The following is a 19865-nucleotide window of genomic DNA, read 5'->3' as shown; positions in this document are numbered from 1 at the left end:
GCCATTAGCATCTTATGTTACTGAAGTGTTGTATTGGATATATGAAACTGTGGAAAGAAACGCTATTGTTAAATGAAGAAACGCTATTAAATATCTTGCCAAAGCTGCCGGCGTCACTTCAGTGCAGTAAAAATAAAACACTAGTCATTTTGGAACATTGTGCTAGTTGTGTTCAACTTCTCCGCTGCTGATAATAAAATTATTTGTTTTAAACAGTGCATAAATCAATCCAGGGGAGGGTCTTTGTGTTTTTAATATAATGTGGGAGGAGATTGGAAAACAAATGACTTGTTCTCTTTGGCAATAAATATGTGTGTCCAAACATTTTCCTATGACAGGTCAACAAAGAGATTTTAAATAAAATAAGATCTGATGTAACACTTTGTGGGTGACTTTTTTTTTTGATGGACAGGTTGTGTGTGTGACGGATGGAGAGAGGATCCTGGGGCTGGGAGACCTGGGCTGCCATGGCATGGGCATCCCTGTGGGAAAGCTGGCCCTCTACACAGCCTGTGGAGGTGTGCCACCACAGCAGTGTCTGCCTGTCACGCTGGATGTTGGGACAGATAATGAGGTGAGAGCGTAGGCCTTATTATATCTGAATCTGTTTTCATCACTGAGAGCAGCTGGGTCCTGTTCCAAGAAGCTGGTTCAACTTATCCTGGAACAAACAAAGCCTGCAGTGGATAGAGCTGGACTTAGCATTCCAACACAGCTGATATATCTGCACTTAATCAATCAAAGCTATGTCGAGCCTGAGTGAGATTGCAGAAGACATCAAGACATGATCACCAATGAAAAACAGTGAGGAAAAACACTCAAACTCTCAACAGTGTACATCCATGAAATACACAATTTTTTTAGTCCCTCGGGATCATTCATCATTACGACACATGACTTGTATTCACTGTTATTCTCTTTCATTTAGCATCCTTCTTAAAGTGGGAGGAGTCAAAAAACCCATAATTCACACTAAGGATAAAAATCAACAAACGCCCTTGAAGCAGAGCCAGTTTAGCCACAAACGTCAGCACAAAAGACAAGCCAATATTATATTATTGACTACGTTATATGAATTTAAAAACAGTAATATTATAAAGAGCTAATACTGTATTTCACTTGCTGAACTCTTTCACTAAATGTTGAACAGTTGAGTGCTTATATTTAATGACTACAACAAGTTTTAAGAGTTCACCAAGGTTTGTCCAGGAGGAAATTGAAGTAATGGTTTGAATTTAATGTAGTCTATGACATTCAAATCTTCATAGTGAAGAAGACAGAGGATATATTTTACAAATTCTCTAAAAAGCGATTACATTTTAATGGGGCATAAAAACTTTCTGTAGACGTAAAACACCTGATTAAGCATCTTTAAATCCATAATTTGGTGAGGAACTTTCCCATCATGTCTGTCTTCTGTCTCTACAACTCAGACAGTGATCATTCTCAGTGTTAATATGAACAAAACCTGCCAGGAAGTGGGATTGATATGTGTAACAAGTTACCATGGCAACAATGTCTCCATTACGGTGAGCCAGCGTTTTGGCCTGGGAAGTACTGTACATGCTCTATGTTAGCCTGATTATAGCCAGGATTTCCTTTAATCCTGCTTCTTGGAATATGATCCATTTCTATTGTGTTACATCTGTGAGAGACTACAAGGAATACATAAAATATTTATCTGATACGTTATTACTTTTTATAATAAAAGCATAATTTATATAACCTCAGGATTAGTCAAGGTTAAGTGTCCTGACAATAAAACAATAAAATAAATAAACAATGAAATGTGTCCTAATGCTGTGTTGAAGGAACATCTGCAATTTTGGATCGAAAGATGTATTCTGAGACGTAAATTGAGGATTTAGTTAGAAATGAAATAAATAAAAGTTCTAAAGCTAGTAAAACAAATCCTTTTGAAGGAAATACAAGCTTATCTCGGGTTTCCACATTTTGATCCTAAAGGTCTTATGTACAATCTAGGTTATTAATGTGACTTCTTCCTACAGGACTTAGTTAAATGCTTCCCAGGTGTTTTCTTATTTTTACAAGGCCTCAACCTCATTTTTGGTTAATTTGCAGTCACTCTGTGTTAAAAGAACAACAGACACATTTACAAATGATGTAATAGTTCCCATTACAAATTGGGTTTTAGCACTGATTCCCTTGGTGGCTCAGCCTGTTGCCATATCTGTGGTCAAAGCGATTAGTTTATGTCAACTGTACGCTAGTGGGTATTGAAAAGTTGAGCCACATGTTAATATGTACACAAAGTTTCCCCCAAAAAAACTGAAATCTGGTGCATTTTGGTGCTTTTCTGCACTTTAGAATGTTTTGCTTTGATAGCAGCTGCTGCTCTTGTTGTCTTCTCCCCCCTGTGTCTGTGTTGCTGGACCACAGCCACTGCTCTTATGCTCTGATTCCTCCTGTGAATATTCCTGACCTCAGATCCACTTTCTTGTCTCAAGCTTGACTTAACAACATGCTGACATGGCACTATTGTAATTTGCATACCCTATGAGTAATAGTTTCTGATTGAAATGCCAAAACCAACACCCTGTTCGGTCATAGGTTTCATTTATAATCCTATTCTATTCTATTAATGGATGTTTTGGTGACTTTAAAAGATGAACAATAACAAAAGTTGAAATTCAGTGTTGCTTTTTTACTCATTATATATACAACCAGACAAGGACAGTGTGGTAGAGGAGTAAGCAATATGGAGGGACAAGTCCCTATAAGGAGCATAGCAGATACCAGTGGCTGGAAAAGGCTCAACTTCTGAGATGGTCCAGCACATAGTGGCATGGGTGTAAGATGCAGGCAGGATCAGCCTAGGTGGAGAGGCACAACCATGTGACTGGGATAGTGTAGAGCAGGGGTGTCAAACTCATTTTAGTTCAGGAGTCAAATACGGACCAGTTTAATCTCAAGTGGGCCACAGATTATATGTGATAAAGCAAGCACCTTTATCATTCATGTGCCCACATATAATAGTATTTAAAGTATGTAAGGCACTGAAAACATCCAAGCAATAAGTGACAAGTATCTGTCCCTGGATCTATTCTTAAATTTTACTGGATTTTGTGACCAAATTTTATTTAATTTGGGGAAATCTTGGCAAATAATTTGAGGAAAATTGCAGGATTTTGGAATAATTAAGAGTATACTTTCAACAATTTGAGATTAAAAATGGCTGGCATTATGTGATATATGTGTGGGAAAACTATGAATTCTGTATTTGGAGGGATTCAGAAATCTACTGCTGAATTAGTTAATGATTTACACAGTGAGTCAGGTTTTCATTGTCATTTTCTCTTTTTTCTGTGGGCTGCATTGGGAACTTTAAAGGGCCGGATTTGGTCCCCGGGTCTTGAGGTTGACACGTGGTGTAGAGGAATATCTGTACCCAGTGTAGACTGGAAGCTCCAAAAACCAGATGATAACACACAACCAAAGGTGATTGAGAACAACAGGATTACGATACTGTGGGACTTCTGACAAAGAGCTTCTGGCTTAATTCAATTTAATTCAACTTTATGTATGTAGCGCAAATTACAACAGTGTAATCTCAAAGCGCTATCAAAATATAATAATAAGGAAAAAAGCCAACAAGATCCACATGAACAATCTTTAGCAACAGTGGGAAGAAACAACTCCCTTTTAACAGGCAAAAATCTCCAGCTGAACCAGGTTCAGAGGTGGCAGCCATCTGCCTCGACTTGTTGGGGTTAGTGGACAGAAGGAGGAACAGAACAGGATAGAGAGATAGAACATCAGTGTCCAGACTATTTGAGCCGTGAACCACAGATTAGGAACTGTCAACTCCAGCTTCAAGACACCTGAATCAGAAAAGAGAGAAGGCAGAGGAGAAGGCACAGACTGCAGAAAAACATGATGCAGGAATACAGTGCAATGAGAATGAATTTGGGGTGGACAATACATCAGTGTCAATTGTGTGTAAGCAGTGTGAGTGTAATGGGTATACATCGAGGTTCAGAAGTAAGTAATTAAGTAAGTGAGTAATGTTTCATTATATAGCACGTTTCACATACAGTGGTCACAAAGTACTTTACATATCAGCTCATTCACACTGGCATTCACACACCAATGGGATAGAGCTGCCATGCAAGGCGCTAGTCAACCACTGGGTGCAACTGGGAGAAGTGGGGGGTTGGCTACAATCCGGCACAACTTTGTCTGACTGGACTTACTAAGCAGTCATCATGTAAACTCATTAATTTAATGTCATATTTAGTAAGGAATAATGCTGCTAAAGACAATGCAAGTTAATGTAGTGATATTTTACTTTAAATGGCGAGAGTTGGTTGAAACTGTATATACTTTTGTTCTAAAAACAACTCTGGAGGTTTGGTGCAAACATGCTTCTGTTTTTGTTGTAAGATTTTGCTGTAATGTGCACCACGAGAGATGAATGTCAACAAATGAGCTTGATGACTTAATGCTTAATAGTCAGGGATGAGGTGATTGTTCACAGAAGTGCAGGCGAGAAGCAGAAGAGCTACATGTGGCATGAGAACTACAGGTTGCTGAACCTTGTACTAAGTGTAGCAGGGTGTTTGTTCTTGTGGTGTACTTTGTGTCTAAAGTGGTGCTGTATCTAGCCTTGCATTTGTTAAATCGCTGCTGCATTAGCCTAAGCTTTGTCATTAAGTAAAGCTGTGGATTATACAAAGTGTGGCTGTTTCCTAAACTGGGCACTTGGATATTAAGGGTGTGTCACAGTATTTTTAGCACCACTGCTGTACAGGGTGATAAAATAGCTTTAGGCTCATGTAGTAAATTCACACTAGCCAAGTTGTTACTTTCACTCAAATTAACTCAGAAAAGGAAACAATTCCTACGCGTTTACAGCCAAGAAACACTCGGCATGCAGGTGAAGTAAGCAGCTGTGCTGACTGATGCCAGTTGGGGAAGCACCTCTCCTTCTGCCAGCCAGAATGTCCACCAGCCAACAGAGCTACATGCATCCACCCACAGCCCCTGCTCTCTTTTACTCGAATCCCTGACAGATGATTCAAACTCAGGGCAGAGCAGTAAATTGCTTTTTTACTAAACAGAACAAAAGATGTCTGTGTGTACCTTTGTGTAAACACATCTCTAAACCTTCTCGTCTCAGGGTGTGGCAGCCTCAGATCCCTGTCAGCTTGAAGTAGTCTTCAGATGACTAAGACCCTGAATCTCAGTTTGAGTATAGCCAGATGCCTGCAGTCACTTATGGTTTTAGTGATGTTTTGAATTTACTAATTAAAATGGCATGATTAAACAAACGTAGATAAATCCAAACTGACTAGAGAACAATAAGAAGTTTTGGTCTCTGTGTCGACCATTTTAGCAGCAATCCTGTAGTTTATAAAAAGTAGAATCCATGCTCTTTCCTCTGAGTCCCAATAAAAGATATTAGCTAGTTTTTATTGGTGCTGTGCTTTGGAAGGGGATTAAGAACAAACTCTGGTTGTTCTGCCAAGTTCTCCACCTCTGTAGTCTGACAATGATCTGACTTTAGCTTATGGCCCTTTTGGTAGGGTCATGCATTTAAAGTTTAATCTGTGTTCTTATCTCTACTTTTGTTGGTGCTACAGTGGTTTTAGACATTTATGGACCACTCAGCACAAATCTAAGGAGTGGCGTCACAGTCTTTAGCCCTTATGTGACTGGGTTAGGAGTGTTTATGTCTTGCAGACTGCAGTACAGTCATGCAGTGTTTAGAACTTGTTTGTTTGATCACCCCGAGGAGCACCTTTCTTAATGGACTTGAAATGTTTTTCCCATTGCATTGTGCAATGCTGAGCAACTTTGTGGTCTAATGATTTTGACTGACTTAGGCCTCAAAAACACTAGCTATAGCTTCTCTTTAGATGAGGCCAATGATTTAGCTTTAGGACCCCCTAGTGGCTCTTAGGGCCCGAGGCAGTTGGGTTGTCCGCCTATAGCCACAAACGCCTATGAGTTTTCCCTCCCCTAATTAGTTGCATTAGTTTTAATAAACAGATTACACAAATGTTATTATAATAGCCCATAAAGTGTTTTATTAACAATTTATTTTTTGTGTGCATACGGGGCTTCTTGAGCAGATAAGACATGCCCAAGATGTCCTATAAAATCTCCAAAGAACAATCTATGCTATGCTAACTTAGTACTAAATACTCACTATACCACTGTATTCACAATTCTCTCAATCCAACCAACTCGCCACAGGTGTTTGTTTTATAGGAGGGGCGTGGCCAACATTGGTTTTTCGTGACATAAGAAGGCTCCAAATTAAAATGTCACAAGCGCCATTCTCAGCTAAAAGCAAAATTAAATTGTTTTAGCCTGTTTCAACCCATAGAGGGCACTCACTCATATGTTACAACAAAATACGCCAAAATGAAATTCTTTGACCAAATAATCAAAAGCTCGACAAGAATCAATCAACAACTTATTCCCAAATGCATTTTTTTCCAGCAGGTTTTGGGGTTTAGTTACTCTTTAAATTGTGACCTGAAAAAGTTAGATGTACAAACGAATATACAAATGTACAAACTGTGCTGCAATACTTTGTTGCTCTTACAAGATATAAGAACACACTAAAAAGGTTGCACTATAGTCTGTACTCTACCTAACTTTTCTATTTACTGCAGATAAATTACAGCCTAAATTACATCAAATGGCATTCTATTAGATGGATGTATGTGTATATTGTTTTTTGTCTGACTTCATATGGAAACAGGCTGGCTCATTACCTCAGGCTATCCTACTTCACTCTACAGGTCCTCGTCTGAAAGGCATGATGGGAGCATATGGTATGGGAAGTAATGAGTTAGTGGTGGTTCTGACTGATCATTAAACTCACCATTATTATGGGATTATATTTGTCCTTGAGCTGAGTTGAGGGTAGAGAGGTTGGGGGGGTGCTGGCTGGTCCCATAGAAGAGAATGAATTTGTAGGCTTGTGGTTTTGTATGTCTCAGCTGAAGAATTTAGAAAAATAAATGTGTTTTATTGGTAGCCAAGCTCCTGCAGTTTTTATCTGTTCACCTAAGTATCATTAAAAAGATAAAACAATATATAACTTTGGTTCTTTATTAGATTAGAAACTGGCTTCATTTACTTTTTTTTTTGCATTTGCTGCAGGATGAGGGAGCGTCGTAATCTAGTATGGGAACCAGAAATGGTTCTCATACTTTGCTTTTATTAAAGTATTCCATAGAGAACACTGAAAGAAGGAGCTATCTGTAATTTTGTAAATACATTGTTAGATACACACACACACACACACACACACACACACACACACCTGTAAAAACAAGCATTTATGGAAATTCAGCAGTAATATCCTCAGACTGTCTGTCTATGGATCTGATGTCTCCCGGTGTAACCCTGGCTTACACTGACTCACACTAAAATGAGAGTATGAGGTCATTCTGGACTGTTTGTGTCCTGGGTGGGCTATTACAAGGTTAGCACTGGATGCTTACATGATAACGTAGGATAGACTATGGGTTGCTGTTAATCCACAGCCAGGTTCACCCCTAACCACTATTACCACTTTTTTCGTTTGTATCATCTGTCATGATGTCAAGGTTTGTTTACATGGCAGTTATGTTGGTTATCTCACTACAATTAGGGTTGAGCATTGAGTATGAATTGGTCCCTGGACTAACTGTCATTTATTAATGAGGCCCGACGTCTGTGTGGCAAAGTTGTATGATGAAACTTTTCTTCAGCCGCTTCATGTCGAGATTGTTTTTTTTGCAAACTGTAGAAGGTACAGGGTGTTAGTTTCAACGTGGGTCTACAAGTGCATTTCCACAAGGTGGTGGGTGCACCCTTAACGGGATGCCAGTCTGTCACAGGGCCAACAGACAAACACATTTACACACACATCACTTCTACAGGAATACTGCGTGAGAATATTGGACAGTCTAATGAACCTAAAAAGAAAGTCCATACCATAACTGGGAGAATGTGCAACATCTACATAGAAATGCCCTTGGTCTCTAACCCTGGAAATGAATGGTAGTAACACAAACAACTGGCCCAGACCATTATAAATGTGCATTTGGTAAAGCATTTTTTGATAGTATAAAAGTAAAGCTTATTTACTATTTACAAGGTTATCCAACAAAAGAGTGTGTGAGTTGAAATAGCAAATCACGAGTAAGTATCTATAAAGTATATTAGCCTGAAGCACTTGAAACACTAATTCAAAGCCTCTTAAGTTCTCAAGCAATTTTGAAGTGTTTTAGGACCATTTACAGCAAAAAAATTAACATTCTCTTTTCTGTTCATAATGTCGCTGTGTTACTGGAATTAAAAATATTTTAATGATTAAAAGCATGTAATTTTGGAGAGAGCTGCCGATGGAAGCCAGTTTTAAATGTTTTCCCCTTCCTACTCCTTTTGGCCTCCTACTATAACCACAGCACAACCACATCCACCATTCTGCGTTAAAAATCATGGTCTTTAGTCGTTTTCTCTTTTTTTGCTGAAAAGGAAATTAGTTGTTATCTGTAAAAATGGTCTTAAATTAGCTTCTGAAGCACTTCTTGGGCATGCTGCATCTTGACCCTGTCATGGAGAAGTGGCTTTTTCCATCTCCAAGCCACGGGTGCTCTTTAATTATCCACAGTAACAACCGAGCAGGTCAGTCCCTAAAATTTGCAAAGCAAATGTTTCCAGAGTGCTGAACTTTCAGATTTACTTATGACTTCACAATTAAGAGCGCTCCATGTAGTGATGTAAGTAAGTAATTTTTTATTTATAAAGTGCTTTTCACAGATAAAAATCACAAAGTGCTGTACAAAACAAAGGTGAATTTAAAACAACAGGAGCAACATCATAGGAAGGATTTAAAACAACAGGAGCAACAGCATAAAAGGATAACAAAAGTTAAAAGTTCGTTTAACGAAAGCTTTTCTGAAAAGCACGGTCTTCAGATGCTTTTTAAAAGAGTCCACACAGTCAAGCTCACGGAGGGAATGGTGCAAATCATTCCAGTGTCTGGGGGCTGCTACAGCCTGGAACGCCAGGTCTCCTCGGGTTTTAAAATGAGTTTTAGGGATCTTTAGGAGACCCTGGTCTGAAGACCGGAAGTGTAGGGGCACAACAAATCAGCGATATACTGAGGGGCCTGAGAATGCAACGCACGGAAGGTCAAAACTAAAATTTTAAACTTGATGCAAAATTTGACTGGAAGCCAATGAACACTTGATAGAATGGAGGTAATGTGGGCTGTTTGGGGTGCACTGGTAAAAAGTATGGCAACAGCCTTTTGTACAATCTCAAGTCTTTTTAAAGTTGACTTGTTGAAACAGGTGAAAACAGAACTACAATGATCAATGTGAGACAAGATGAACACGTGAATGATCATTTTGAGATCGGATTTAGACAACAAATTCCTCACTTTAGAGATATTTCTCTGGTGATAAAAACTGTTTTTTTAGTCAGTTGATGACAGTGACCCTCCAAAGACATTGACTGTTCAAACACAACCCCGAGGTTTCTGAGGTGGTTTTCACAGACGAGCCCAAAACACCAAGGGAGTGCTTGATCAGGGGGATCTTTTTATCAGGAGTAATGATCAGTTTTCCGTTTTGTTAGAATTTATCTGAAGGTAATTTGATGACAACCAGTTTTTGATGCAAGATGCACATTCCAAGAACTCAGATTAAAAAGTGAAACTCTGAGTTGTTGAAGGAGCAATACAATTGAATATCATCTGCATAGAATTGATAAGACACATTTCCAAAACCACGGATCAACCGACCAAGAGGCATCAGGTACAACAAAAACAAAACAGGCCCCAGAACAGAGCCCTGGGCAGCTCTGATAGGTTGGACACATTAGACATTACTTTGTTGATAGCAACATTAAAAGTTCTTCCATTTATATAGAAAAAAACCACTGGAGAAAAGCCCCAGAAAACCCCATCTCAGATTTGAGTCGATCAATCAGTATACCGTGATCTACAGTGTCAAAGGCAGCTGTCAGATCAAGTAAAACCAAAACTGTGTATCGACCAGAGTCAGCGGCCATCATCACGTCACTGGAAACTCTCACAAGAGCAGTTTCAGTGGAGTGGGTTGACCTAAAGCCAGATTGATATTTATCATAAAAATCATGCCGTTCCAAAAATGAGGTTAGTTGTTTAGCCACCGCTTTTTCCATGATTTTTGACTTGACGGGAAGTTTTGATATGGGCTGGTAATTTCTAGGCTTCACTGGATCAAGAATAGACTTTTTAAGAATGGGATTCACCACAGCATGTTTAAAGAAGCTGGGGACTGAGCCAGATTGAAGTGAAAGGTTTATCATTTTTACAACCCAAGGACTGACAGCATTAAAAACATTTAAGAACAGGGTAGTAGGAACAATGTCCACAGGGCTCGATGAGGGTTTCCACTAAAACTTGAACATCCTGGAGGCTGACAGGAGTAAAGGAGGACCATGAGCACACAGGAGCTGATGCAGTACATAAGCTATCCAAGGGAGGACTGATACTGGCCCTAATGTCTTGCACTTTGGTCACAAAAAGTTAAATAAACTATTACAATCATCCTGTGTGTACACAGGCACATGGGGAGATGAGGGTGCAACAAGATTTTCAATGGTGTCAAATAAGACTAGGGTTTTTCTTATTATGCAAAAAAAGATTTGAGAAGTAAGTTGAGCGAGTGCGTTTTAATTCATTGAGAAATAAACGAGCAGGACCAGGAGGTCAGTAGACTAAAACAGTGAAAAGAGTGTTTGTTTCCAACCTTACACGTCTGAAGCTCGAAGGAGTTGTACGTGTTTGGGTCCATCAGTCTGCAGCAGAAAGAAACCTCCACCACGGCGCGTGAGCCGAGGAGTCCCAAACACGGAGCAGTCCGGGGGGCACAGCTTGTTCAGAGGAAAGTACTCATTTTCCTGCTGCAAGTTTCCGTGAGGCACATAAAATCCAACTCGCGGGACATGAAGAGGTCATTCAGGAGATGTGTTTTGTTAGCTAGCAATCTAGCATTCTGCAGGACCAGGTGCAGAGACACTTTCTTGCAAGCCCGTGGAGAGCTGCGGCACAGCGGCCAGATGATGCATCTGTGATCCATACCGCGGTGTCGGGAGAGGTGTCTGTGTAGCGGCGCTGCTAGCGGCTGATGACGCACGACCGGTGTCCAGATCCGCGGGGGCCACAGGCTGGATCCACCGCAATTTGTGTATTTCCTGGCATCCAGGTATAGAGAGGACAGGAGCAATCCAGTGTTTGGACCTCCATTTTGCCTTGATCCTCACTATAAGACCTCTGCGTCTACCATGCTTTTAGGCTCCCTTCCTTAGCGGGACAGGTGAGCGCAGCAGGTCAGCTGGAACTGAGGACATGTGAGGAAGAAGTCTGGATGCTTGATCCTCAAAGTTGTGATTCAGATACACCTCATAAGTTCAATTTACATCAATAAGTGCCTGATGGTCATAAACTAGCAACCCACTGATATTTTGGCACAAAATACAGAACAATGCAGCAATAAACAATAGTTCAAGCAGAGCAGGCAGACTGCGGCCGGTACATGCTGGCGCCATCTTGTCCTGAATCCTGACATCTAGTGTAGGATCAGATGAATTACACCATAGCTCAAAGCAAAGACATTTTCCAGCTTTGATTCATCACAATCTCACTTTATTTTTTCTTCTTGCTCGACATTTCTGTGTCACACACCAGCTTCTCTTTGATGTCTGCTTTTAATTTTCTTGCTTTTCTCAAAAATACCTGTGGTGCAAAGATCAAAGGTCACTCCTTCATCTCTTCAAACTGACATATTTCCTTTACAGAGCTGCTTAGCTAATGGAAATACGCTAAACAGTGTGTTTTTTATGTCATAAAATGTCTGTTTCATTCATGCTCTAAAAATGGGTCATATTCCATGTTATGATGACAGTATTTTAATAGTAAACCCTAAATTTTACAGCAGAACAAATAGAGCCTACAGTTAATTTGTAACAATCTTATCTCTCTTTGAATCATAACCACATGTGTTTTTCTCCTAGATTAGGATTTGATAGAAATGTGTGTGGAATGACATGACACTTTTTTGTCTTTTCTGGACACGTGCACTTCCTATGAACCTGTCTGTGGTTGCTTTTTTGTTTTTTTACATGTTTGAGGATTATAAAAGCATTGTTGGGAGTTTTTATGACAAGTGACATTCTTAAATCTGGCCAATACTTGAGATGTAGCTGCTGGCTTTAAAGTAACATTCTTTTTTCTTTAAATGTAATTTTATCTGTATGGAAGTCAAAAACCAGTCTATAGACATAATTGGAGTTTGAAGTCAAGTCAGTGTTTACTATTATTTGGCTTTGGCCATCATGGGCAATAAAGTGACACGGTAGTATCTCTATATCTATACTTTATCTCTGAAAACTGCCAGTTTTTCAGGCATTCAACATAAATTCCCATTGTGACTGGGAATGTCATTTTATCCATGTGAAAAAAGAGTGACTGTAATATTGTTGCTACTATGGCTTATGATTGAATTTGAATTTGTCATCATTATGTCTTCCTTTGTTTGCATCGGTTTGTTTGATAGGCCTCCTTAAAATAAGACTTTGGTCTCATTTAAATCTTTTGTTATGCGTTTAAGTTGACATAACATCTCTAGCCTCAGCCTATTTGTGTGTTCGCAGGCCCTGCTGAAGGACCCGCTTTATATCGGGCTGAGGCACAAGCGAGTGCGAGGCCAAGCCTATGACGACCTGCTGGATGAATTTATGAACGCTGTTTCTGACAGGTATGATCACATTACTTCCTCTGTGAGGTCTGTATTTGTCATTTCAGTCGGAACTGTTCCTTTTTTATCTAAAAATATATAGTTTAGGTTGCTTATCCTGATTAAATAATTATGCAAAATCTAGATATATATGCAATGTGTTTCTATATTAGGGTGCACAGAAAGATGTAGCCACACTTCTGGAGTTTGGAGCTTCAGTTTAAAATTTTTGGTTGTTAAGAAGTTTGCCTCAAAAATGGTCTTAATGGTTGGTTTTCTTTGAAAAGCACTTAAAAAGCTTTGGTTAAATCCAGTGCTGACATATGGCCAAGCAGCTATTTGGAGATTGCTTGAGCCCTAACACTTCCTAATGACTACCATGTCATAGCAAAAGAATGATTTGGGTTTTGTTTTTCTGTATTACAAATTACGTCATTTTCCAATTTTTTGAGAATATAAATAGACATTTTAAGGAATCAGTCACTGATGGAAAGTTTTTGGTTAAACAGGAGGACATGGGCAGAATGTTCCAAGACTGATCCTGATTGTTTGTTGGGGTCTCCGTGTTTTCGGTGTTCAAATGTTCTCCTAGTGTTGTGTCGGTTCTGTCTGTTCAATCTAATTTTCCTTTAATGTCTTGAAAGGATATGAGTCCACATTTGGTGGCTTTTAATTGTTATTTAAATGGATTTACCCCTTAGATTAATCCCAGACTGTCACTCGAAGTGTATTCTTGGAACTCTATATTTACTTCCAATCAGTTAAGGTAGATTTTAGTTTCTGATTGTTTTGTCTTCAAATTTTGATTAAAACTAAATCATACACATTATTGAGTGCACAAACTATAGAGCAATACTTTGGTTTTTAGACATAAGTTGTAGTTGAGAAAGACAAATTTATCAGCCTGAATGTACGATTTGTGGAGGATTGGTGATTTTTTTCTTCCGCTAATTAAAGGCAGGAAAAATATCTGCCAAAAACACCCCACATTAAAGAGAATGAGCAAATGGAGATGTGACATGCTAATTTCTGTTAGCGGTTAGTTCTTTTGCCGAGACGTCAATGCAGTGCACAGTGGTCTATCGCTGGTAGAATCTGCATGAGGTGATGTAGCTGTGGCTGTGACATCGTGCTACTGAGTCTTTGTCGCCACGCACACAGACCTGGTTACACTGTCCTAACCCAGAGGTCCTGAGGGACAAGTCTGGGTCTGGGGCCCCTCCAGTTGGCAACAGAAAGCCACAACTAATAACCGGGTAGCTTCTCAACTACAGGGAAAAGCATTGCTTTTTTTTCCCCAAAGGAGCCAGATTGGCGGAAAATGAATAATTATGGGTTCAGCAATTCAACGAAAGATTACAGATCTGCAGTCCTTTTTGTGATTTTTATGTTTAGTTTTCAAAGAAACGCAGCATTAACTAAAATACCTCAGGCTGACTCATCATCAGTCGTCTGGTGGATATTTTATTTGAGCTTGTATAGTGTCTATCATTCTCAGATGATTAAAACTGGTTGCTGATGTAACCATGTGTGGGGATTTAACTTCACCCAGCCTCGCTTGTCAGGGAAAGTTAAATTCAAATCATCTCGAAACAGAAAATCCAGCATTATAATGTTTCTGTTCCGTCACACAAGTCAAACACTCTTAAGGCACTTCATCAGTCAAGCCTCTGTGGAGTAGGTCTGAGAGTTTCTCTAAGGAAACATTTTCCATAATTCATCACACCTAAGCTGGACTGCATTTTTGCTTGTCAGTGTAACTTTTAGTAAAGAAATATTTCTGTTTGGTGGTATGACTAATGACCACTTTTGTCTTTATTCTAAATCGGGCTGTCAGTCATTCTCATTGTAGTCGGCATCTGAAGTGACATGAAGAATTTTTATTAGGAACAAATCTTTTTTTTCTGACTTCTATTGAAAGCATTACCATCTCACCAATATAAGGGTTAGATACTGTTTCTAATATTCAGTTATTCCTTAGCCAAAAATTACAACTCGTGGAACTGCATTTACCAAAGAAAATGCAAATGAGGATTCATAAAGTGAACCCCTCAGAGTCAGAATATCCTCTCGGAATCAGTATAACCCCTCGGAGTCAGAATGATAACAAAATAAAATGCATCTGATATTAGCAACTTTATTAGGTGCTTCGGTCACTTAACTAGTTCGGCTCACGTAAAACACGTATCCCTGATAATGAAAGTATTTAAATAATGACTTTTTTGTACTGATCATTTCTAGATACAATTTGCACAAGTTTTCTATTTTCTATTTTAAAACCACGGGTATGTCAATGCAAGGTTTTAAGTTGAGCTCTAAGTATAGAAATTGATGAATAATTAACAATGACCATTTAAAAGAAACAAGCTTTATGTAACATGTAGCAAGAAGGTGTTTGTTTCTGCTAACAAATAGCATTCTAAAATGGTCATAAATCGTTTTCTTTTTGTTGTTTTTTTGTCCTGTCTTTATTTTAAGTAATGCTTCTCCTAAAAATGTGTTTAAAAATATAAATGCATGATGTTTTTTATGTACTTAAACCTAACTCACTAAGTCACATTTGTACAATGCTTCTTTATACAAGTTGTTTCTGAATGTGTCTTTTGCATCTCACTTTCAGTATTTATGGGGTTTCCTTTTACAAAATAATTGGATTTAATTATTCAAATTGTGTGCATATTATTTGTTAGAACTGTTTACATTAAAGGGAGTTGAACAGGACAAAAAATTATCTCACCCATGTGTCCTACTACAGCTATATTCAAAGGTAACAATAAGTGAAAGAAATACTTTTGGCACAAACAAAATGAAAAAGAGACTCAGATTGGTGCCTAGATGGATGAAAGGGGCAACAGAGGAGAGCAGAAAGAATTCACAATGTGTCTTTTTTTTAATGACGGCTCGGGGATTTGAGAAATAATGTGTGCTGAGAGATGCCGGCTCTCTGGAGAGTGAAAGAGGACTGGGGATTTATTAAGGCCTTAGCCACATAGCCCCTTAGGGACTGAGGTAACAGACAGTCTGTGTATGTGTACACACACACACACACACACACAAGTTGGACAGCTGTGTTTGGACACAGTATCTTTGTCTGTGACCTTCTTTGCAGAGGTCCTGCCGGACTTTCTGCAGACCAGGTTCAGTTCATGCTTTCACCGCTGCCTTTTAGGCTCCGCCCCCCTCCACTAGACGTGAATATGCCATCTACAGTATATCAGGGGTTAGTCAGCCTGATCTCAAAACAAGTTGTTTTTTTTTGACGAGGCCAGGTCACTCACTATGTTCTCATACACACATAGTCTAAATAATTTGACACCTAAGTGTTTTTAATCTCATGACTCCAATTTTATTTTAACACAATCATAAATATCTAAATTAATTAGTCCCAATGTTGTTAGAAATGGAAAAACAATGCAACGAAAAACAGAGGGGGAGACTCACTAAAACCCTAACCCTAAATACTAGACACCTAGGAGACCTATGTTGTCCTTGTTTAAAGGTTGATTAAATACCATGGGGCCCCATTGGTTCCAATTATATCAATTAGTTTTTTGTGTCTGGGAGACATAATTGATTGAAGCTGCCGCTGACAATCCATAACATAACATTATTATAACAGTACCTGTTTTTCATTCATAAGTTATTCTCATCCACTACTGATGCCAGTGTGTCCCCAAACACACAGCCAAAGTGACACTCACACTCCTGATGTTTTCATTATTGAAAGTTGTGTCAAAAAAAAGACAGATGTTGATTTTGTGGCTTTCCACGGAAATACCCATAAACGGCAGAGTCACCAAACCAGAATAAAAATGGCGTCTTCCTTGTCTGATGAAGAAAGACAAGAAATCACTGTGACAATGAAGTAATAACACATCTTAGATATCAGAAATGTAATTTGAACATCGCAGTGTAACCTTGTATCCTGAAATCAGATTTATAATGTAAGGCACTTCATACAAGTTGCGGCGAAACCACGAAAAAGAATAGTTCCTACTTCCTCTGCGTCACCAAAGGTTTGTCAGGTGGAGGAATACATTGTTTTAGGACATTTAATGACCAAAGAGATGTATGACAGAGAAAATATGCCCCACACACACATCTAACAAATTGAAATGAATGTCAGAATAGTCCTTAGTTTCTAACTTAAAAGCTCTCGTATCAGTAACGTTACAGACCAATCCTACATGAACTGATGTGACCTCTCCAGTAGGAAGCTGCACTGCTCCATGCTAGAGAGTCCCATCTACCCTTTACAGTTCTGTGGAAGTTATCTAAAAAGTTTATAGGTCCCTGCTCGGCGCCATTATCACATCGGCCCTCTGCCTTTTAGATCCACTCACTGCCTGATAGAAAGCACATTTCAACCCTTGACACTGCTGAAGGGTTGGCAGTGAGTCAGCTATGCCGTCAGTCCCTGTATTAGACGTCCGTGTCCTGCAGTGCAGCACAGGGAAGAATAAACTGTGATCCAGAGAAGGAACTCTCTTCTCAGGACCTCAAGTTATATCACAGCTGAACTTTAGCTGCTTCGTGTCTGTTTTTTCTCCTGCCTTGCTTCCACTCAGCACTGACCTCCTCCTACTCCTTCCTCTGAGCAGCCACACTAACAAGTGAGCAACAGCTTGTACAACAACAGCGTGAAACCAGGAGGATTTTCTTTATGAGGTGGAGTTGTATGTAAAGGAGAGAAGCTTTGGACAGCTGAAGGAGAGGGGAAACAATGCAGAAAATTAAAGCTATGAAATGCATTCCATCTGCATTTCTAAGTGACAGGACTTCAGCCTGTGGAGGCGTCCTGCAACGTTTCTTTGGCCTGTTTCCAAACTATCCCTTCAGTCAAGGACTGTAATACAAGCTGTGTGGTTTCCCTCCCATTGTGTAGTTATATCTTATAAACCAGTGCTTCTCAAACACTTTTGGCTCAGATACCACCTTTCTCTTATTTCTGACCCAAGTACCCCCTTTGTCCGACTACAACATTTAGCATTTAGAAAACTATTTAAAAACCACAATAGAGCATAATAATGGAATTAATGAGTGATGACACATTTTAAAGAAAATAAACAGTATTTAGTTCAGTGGTTCCCAATCTTTTTTGGATCATGTACAAAGTGAAAGTATCGAAATTCAGTTGTTGATTGTGTGTTGCTTTAAAAAAATTCAAAAATCTATTTAATTTTCTTAGAAATTTCAGGCGGCCCCAACTGGGGTCCCAACTCCAAGGTTGAAAAACACTGATTTAGTGGCTCCTGAATAGATTGATTTCTACAGTTGGTGGGACCAAGACTGACACTTTATTTGTTAATTTTCCTCTCTCTCTCTCTCTCTCTCTCTCTCTCAAGTACCCCCTGTAGTGCCATCACGTACCCCTTCTGGTACACGTACCCCCATTTGAGAAACACTGTTATAGAGCAGTGGTTCCCAATCATTTTTGTCCTGTGTACCCCCTTTGCATTTTTGTCAAATCATGTGTAAATTCTCTTCATATCTTCAGTACCCTCTCAATATTTTTATATACTTTTTCATTTGTGGAATAGCGAGCTCTCCGAAACCCTTAAATGTGTCTCAAACATTGGTTCCCTAAGGCTTGATCTACAAATTAAAAAAAACTAAAAGTGGAATTTAGTTAAACTACAACTTTTATGTTCAATAGTAAGTAAATGAAGTATCCTTAGTACAAATGTAGCTAATTATTGTCTATAATATTGTTTCAATACATTACAAGAAAATATAGTGTTTTATTGAGCAATGGTATTGTTAGTTTGTGGTGAATTTCTCCAAAAAAAATGCCAAAACAAACTAGGAACATTGCACCACCTGCAATATTTCAATTTATTTAAGTTTTATTTGTTTGTTTCAGTCTAACAAAAAATATTCAAACATAAATCACAATTTTGAAATATATAACAAGACTGAAGCAGGTATGAACGTGCTCCTGTACCACTGTTTGGGAACCGCTGTGTAACTAAATAGGCTGGAGTGTGTCTAGGCTATAAATTAAAAAAAATCCTTTGATTCTCTCAATCCAACCTACTCGCTAGTCAACAGGTGGTAGTTTTTATAAGAGGGGCGGGGCCAACAGTCGTGGGTGGTGATGTAAGAAGTCACAAAAACATCACAAACCAAAATTCTCAGCCAATAGTAGAAGTCCATTGTAATAGTCAGGTTTTCACCCATAGAGGGCAGTCACTCTTACATTTTGACAACAAAATATGCCACATGTAAATACTTTGACAAAAATGTCATGAATCAATCAACAACATAACTTCATACCCAAATGCATTTATTTCTTTTCAGCAGATAAAAGTTGTTTTGGTTACTCTTTAAGAGCATTGATTCACAAGTTTAGGTTTTACGAAGTCTAATGAAATAAATATTTTCTGTAGTTTGTCCTAAATAAGAGCAGAAGTGCTGAAAACATGACTGTAAAGAATGGACGGTTCAGGACAGATTGAATGACTGCCAGTACTACGGATGTGCAGCATTACCTTGCTTTGTCACATTGTGAATCCTCACCCAGAGGAGTTCCTGTGTCTGCATATGAAAGCCTGTCTTTCACCTGGAGGCAGAAGCAGCAGCTCTGCAAACATCCAGTAAATTCCCACACAAACTCTCCATCCGTAGAAACATGGGATTTCTTTTGTTGCTGCTAAATCCAATTTTACAGACTCATAAGGCCGGGCTTATTTTAGATCGTATGATGTTTTTTATGTGAGCTCCTGCGTGGCTGCATTGACAGCGTGTGAGCTGTGGGCCCAGCAGGATCTTGTAAAATAGTTTCTGTTGCTTTACTGGGTGGGCTTCTTGTTTGTAACCTTTAAAATGTTGCGTTTTTTGCGATTTTTCCACTTTATTAGCAGTTCAACTTCGCTCATTAAAACTCATTGTGAGGTGCTGTCGGGCTGGGCAAACAGGTGTCGGCACGGCAAAAGACTATTAAACAGTGGACAACACTGCTCTTTAAAAAAGAACCTGAAACATTTATTTCAATGTTTTTTGACATTTCCTTCTTCATAATTAATGTGGTGAATAGTTTTTTTGTGTGAATTTTGCATTGGTTGAAAAAAGTTGCGTCTGTTTTCCAACGATTGCTGTGGTGCAGAACACCTTTAC

The 19865-nt window shown here is 39.0% G+C and overlaps 1 protein-coding gene across 1 annotated transcript in view; it reads left to right on the top strand.

Moving 5' to 3' along the window:
• Positions 1 to 19865, top strand: part of me1 (malic enzyme 1, NADP(+)-dependent, cytosolic) — a 94584-nt gene that overhangs the window by 66897 nt on the left and 7822 nt on the right. The window contains exons 5-6 of the mRNA XM_028471635.1: positions 413 to 574; positions 12667 to 12770. Of these exons, the coding sequence (XP_028327436.1) occupies positions 413 to 574; positions 12667 to 12770 (266 nt within the window). The remainder of the gene's footprint in view (positions 1 to 412; positions 575 to 12666; positions 12771 to 19865) is intronic.

The sequence above is a fragment of the Gouania willdenowi genome, chromosome 16, assembly GCF_900634775.1.
Source record: "Gouania willdenowi chromosome 16, fGouWil2.1, whole genome shotgun sequence".
Taxonomy (NCBI): Eukaryota; Metazoa; Chordata; class Actinopteri; order Blenniiformes; family Gobiesocidae; genus Gouania; species Gouania willdenowi.
The sequence above is the reverse complement of the archived record's forward strand: the minus strand, read 5'-3'. Positions and strand labels throughout refer to the sequence as shown.